Below are 4,613 nucleotides of genomic sequence, written 5' to 3'. Positions count from 1 at the left end.
TTTTTCCTGCTCTAAGCCTTGCATTCCTGAAAAACTTGAGCATTCATATGATAATTACAGTAGGGAATCAAATCCACGTAGCTACTCATTAACAAGCAATCAAACTGTGAGGCCACTTTACTGTAAGATACAACTGATTGAATCCACCCTTACCTACCTCTGAAGCTTTTGAAATTCATTAAGTAGATACTCCGTCTCCATTCTGTTCCCAAGGTTTAGATGTTCTCGATGCCTAAAGAACAACAAATTAAAGCATTGCCCGCGCATTATTATATCTTCTTCAATTTCCTACATCACCTGTCATTCAAGTACAGGCATTCGGCAATAGCTAATGGAGCCATATTGGTTTGTAACCGCTGCTGCATTATGATTAACAAAGAGGATCGATTCTTATTCAAGTTGGTATTTGCCCAAATGCTACATGGAAGAGTCATAGCGGATGGAGAACATACAGATATTGCAGAGGAAGCTGATTCGTGTTGTGTTGTTTTTCATCATGGTAAATCTTGCATGCCTGATCCTTCTTAGCAAGTGAATGATTACAGTTATCGTAATGTCATTAGTTTGATATTTGCATGTACTTGATAAATCTTGAAGCTAAGATAGTGGGAATGGTTCTTGTAACTTAAATTGATGAGAATGAAAAACTTGTTAAGATCGAGAGCACCCGATTGTATTTATGTAGCGGTGCTGGTCAGTTTGGTTAACATTGTTGAGACAGTGAGGAATATCACAAGGTCAACAATGAAGAAACTTGAACTAAATTCAAATTGAAAAGGAAAAGATACTACCAACACCAATGAAGATGGGGCTTTCAGATTTTCACAGAAAGCGAGGCATTCTGTGATCTTGCAGACAATTTTTTCCTGCAAGCTCATGCATGTAGCTGTTAAGGCAACTCGTTTTGATCAAGATGTTTATTGAATTGAGAACTTTTGGAGTCCATGAGCACGGTTGTAGTTCAGGCTATCCAGGATTCCAGGTGTATGTCGGTGGAAATTAGCTGAGCTGGATGATACTGTAAGTGAGGATGATGGACTCCAATGGCCGGTTATTTTCGATGCTTCTGTACAGATACAGAGAAATCAAGCAGATGAAAACAAATTTTTCCTGATGCATCATACGTAATTCTTTGAATTCTTTGACTGGTTTGTTCTTTTATAAAATTGCCATTGAATAATTACAACAGATACAAGTCAATTACTGTTGACAAAAGATAAATTTTTCCTAGATAGTGTTCTCTGTTTGAATGCTTCCATTGTTGAATAGACACCGCAATGCAATCTCATAAGCAGCAAATACAGCTCCATTGACTACAAAAGCCCTTGCAACGGCAGTCCCCAAACCTCTCCAAAGCACGCAGTAACCTTCTTCTTTAACACTCCTGCGAAAGCAATCCAGAATGCCTTTATACTTGAGTGGGGATGATGATGATGGTGTTTGAGCTTGTAATCTGGTTTTCACAACATCTAATGGATAGCAGCAGAGCCAGCTTGCAACTCCCGCTAGCCCTCCTGCTGTCAGCATGGTTCTTAAGTTTTCCTGACCATTCTTTCTGCAGCCAGGGTGAAACTGCTCTCTCATGTACTCATATGTCCAAAAGTATACACCATGAGCAGGTGCATCTCTGAGGACAGTGATCACAAAACCCCGGTAAATTCCTTTTAGACCTTCTGTTTTCAGTATGCTCTTGGCAACACTTAATGGACCCTTATGACTAGCAGCCTCATGGAGATTTGCATGACTTATGTTCTGCAATTGGAGGCGAATTTTTACCAGTTCTACAGGAGAAAGCAAAATGCTCTGGATGGCCCCAGTACCAACTCCTCCTAGAACAACACCTTTGTAAGAAGGAGGATCACTAGCTGAAACGGACGAGTCAAACCCTCTCGAGAGGATAGCATAGGTCTGGAAAACCATGGCATTCTGCAAACCGTGAACAACATTTTCAGTGTGCCAGAACGAGCATATGCGATGCAAAGACAATGATCATCTATTTAACTGGTTGGTCAGGTCTGAGTACTTATAACAATTTTTCTTTAGCACCGGAAGTGAAAAGTCCCAAAGCTTGCTTTGTAAGTTGGAAAACAAAATCAGGAAATAAGATCCATTATTCACACGAGAGCAAGTATGGAGGAGGCATAATAAGCTACCACCAACATTATCACGTAAGCAGGGCTTGTTATTGGCAGCCAAATTCCTGAGAATGACCTTGCTGTTCTTATCTTAAAGTACCAAGAGCATATTCATCAGAAGAGGTTGCTTTTCAAATCACAGTTGTTTGTTTTTTAAAGTATTTTTTAATTAAAAAGACATAAAAATAATAAAGTATTTTTTAATTAAAAATACATTAAAACAATATTTTTTTATTAAAATCTTCCCAAGTTTTTACATTAAACTACCAAAAAATAGTAAAATATTGCCAAAAACAAAACAATCCAAGACTATGCTGGTCATCATAAGAGAACTAAAATCTCACCAAGTTTTTTCACCTAACATCAACTTCAATATCCAAATACAATAAAATAAAAGGCGGAGTCAAAATCCAAACCAAACTCTCTTACCCTTGGGACAAACAAGATTGAAAACATGACATAATCATGATAAGGTGCTAATCCTCCATGCGATCCCATTCCAAGGTATCCCAACAATAAAATATTCAGAAGATTATAACAAAACTGTATTCAAATTATAATTCTGCAAACATAAAATAAACATGGAAAGATAAGACTATAGCCTATACTGTATGCACAGAAAAAGGTTGTGCCCTACCTGGAAGGTGACGGATGCAAGGGGTGCACCCATGCCCCTGTAGAGAGCAGCGGGCCCTTCTCCGGCCATAACTCGGCGAAGAATACTGAAGGCGGAGCCAGAATTAGGTTGCTGTAGCCGAATACGTAGAGTATCAAGTGGATAACCAGAAATTATACCAGCAATTCCACCAAATCCACCAGCCACAAACTCCCTACCCCAGCTGCTAGCAAGAAACTCTGGCCAAAAATCCATTAAGATCTCACTCTCATCCCCCGAACAACTCAATATCTTCAGTTATTAACACAGATCCACTTCTTGTTTTTCTTTATCATACACAAACACGCACACACTCACAGAACTTGTAAAAATGGATGAACACGAAACTGTAATTGTATTCTCCCTCCCTGGATTTTCTAAGGTGGATATTAAATACATGTGACGGTGTAAGGAAAAGTACCCCAGGTTTTTCCTGACAAAGAGGAAGAGGCTATTCTTGTTTCTCTCTCTGAAAGAACCAATCGCTCACAGATTTAGCTTTCTCTCCCTCTGTCTACCTAAATCTTGAAAAACAAAATACCAAACAAGAAGATTTTCTCTCAAAGCAATAGAATTCACAGCCTTTTATATCGTGATATCATCACCTGGCCTGCACTCGTCGACCTAACTCATTTCCCTGCTATTTGGGAAGTTAGGAGAAGAAATATAGAGAGGAAAGGAGAAATGAAGGGACAAGAGAGCAGCCCAAGAACCAGAAATGGAGGAGATGCCAAAAATCTTGGTTACTCTCTGCCTGTTGCTTTCTTATTCTTTTACACGAGACAAATGCCACCGGTTGCTATTTTGTTGGGTTACGAATGTAGCTTGCGGGAGGAAACGGCCAACGTAAGCACCACTTTCCACACCACCATTAATATCATGACACGTGGAAAAAACACATGACGTAACATTTCAGTGCTCCGAGCCTTGTGTTAATGATCCATCTTTTGTCTGATTGATATTGATTTGCCCCCAATTGAAGTGGTTATCGGTGGTGATGGTGGGGGTGACTCCAGCAAACAAAGCTCATCCGTAGTTGAAGAAATATTAAATGAATCATCTTTGTCCCTTTATTTTTGAATTTTAAAAGTAATTTTTTAAAAAATCATTTTTTTAATATTTTTTAATTATTTTTATATATTGATATAAAAAAAATTAAAAAACATTATTTTAATATATTTTTAAATAAAAATTACTGTAAAAAAATCATTACCTTAATACTAAACCAATTCTATAAGTATATTTAAAAGTTAATATCACAATCTATATTTAATATGTTATTTTTAAAAATTATAATTTTTTAAAATTAAAAATTATAGCCATAATTTTTCTAAACATATCTTAATTCTTATATATTTTAAATTCGAAGAATGTGCACCACTCTACAATGTTTTTGAAAAAAAATACATAATTTAGCATTACTTTTTTATTTAATAGATATTTCAAAATATGGTTTATTTATAATTTAAATAGATATTTACGATATCTAATTACAATTTAAAATTGTTACTACAGACTTCTTCTCGACTTTCTGTTTTCAAATCATAAAATAAGCATTTAATAGATTTTATTTAAATTTTTTAAAATTGTATTGGCTTGAGAAGTATGCTTTTAAAATCATTTAAGAATTAATAAAACAAAAAAATAATTCAAGAATTAAATGCCTTTGTTATTTAAAAATATATTACTGATTTTATGATGAAATTATTCAACTTTTTATTAAAAAAGTATTTGATGTTACGATCATGATTACTTTTTTAAATACTTTTTATTTAGAAATATATTAGAATAATATTTTTTATTTTTTAAAATCTATCCTTAAC

General features: G+C 35.3%; 1 protein-coding gene across 1 annotated transcript; it reads right to left on the bottom strand.

Annotated features, from left to right (window-relative positions):
* Positions 1-1,034: 1,034 nt before the first annotated feature.
* Positions 1,035-3,601, bottom strand: LOC105115999 (mitochondrial arginine transporter BAC2-like). Its single transcript, XM_011013124.1, has 2 exons — positions 2,773-3,601; positions 1,035-1,926 (listed from the first exon to the last, which is right to left on the bottom strand). The coding sequence occupies exons 1-2, from the start codon at positions 3,004-3,006 to the stop codon at positions 1,228-1,230; spliced, it is 933 nt and encodes a 310-aa protein (XP_011011426.1). The 5' UTR covers positions 3,007-3,601; the 3' UTR covers positions 1,035-1,227.
* Positions 3,602-4,613: the final 1,012 nt, after the last annotated feature.

Source organism: Populus euphratica, unplaced genomic scaffold, assembly GCF_000495115.2.
Source record: "Populus euphratica unplaced genomic scaffold, PopEup_1.0 scaffold827.1, whole genome shotgun sequence".
Taxonomy (NCBI): domain Eukaryota; kingdom Viridiplantae; phylum Streptophyta; class Magnoliopsida; order Malpighiales; family Salicaceae; genus Populus; species Populus euphratica.
This window is presented reverse-complemented; position numbering and strand designations above follow the sequence as displayed.

Excerpts from the sequence above, each read along its gene's own strand:
- LOC105115999 (XM_011013124.1), bottom strand. The coding sequence starts at position 3,006 with ATGGATTTTTGGCCAGAGTTTCTTGCTAGCAGCTGGGGTAGGGAGTTT. Across the intron at positions 1,927-2,772 it reads TTGCATCCGTCACCTTCCAG|AATGCCATGGTTTTCCAGAC; the intron begins GTAGGGCACAAC and ends CACGGTTTGCAG.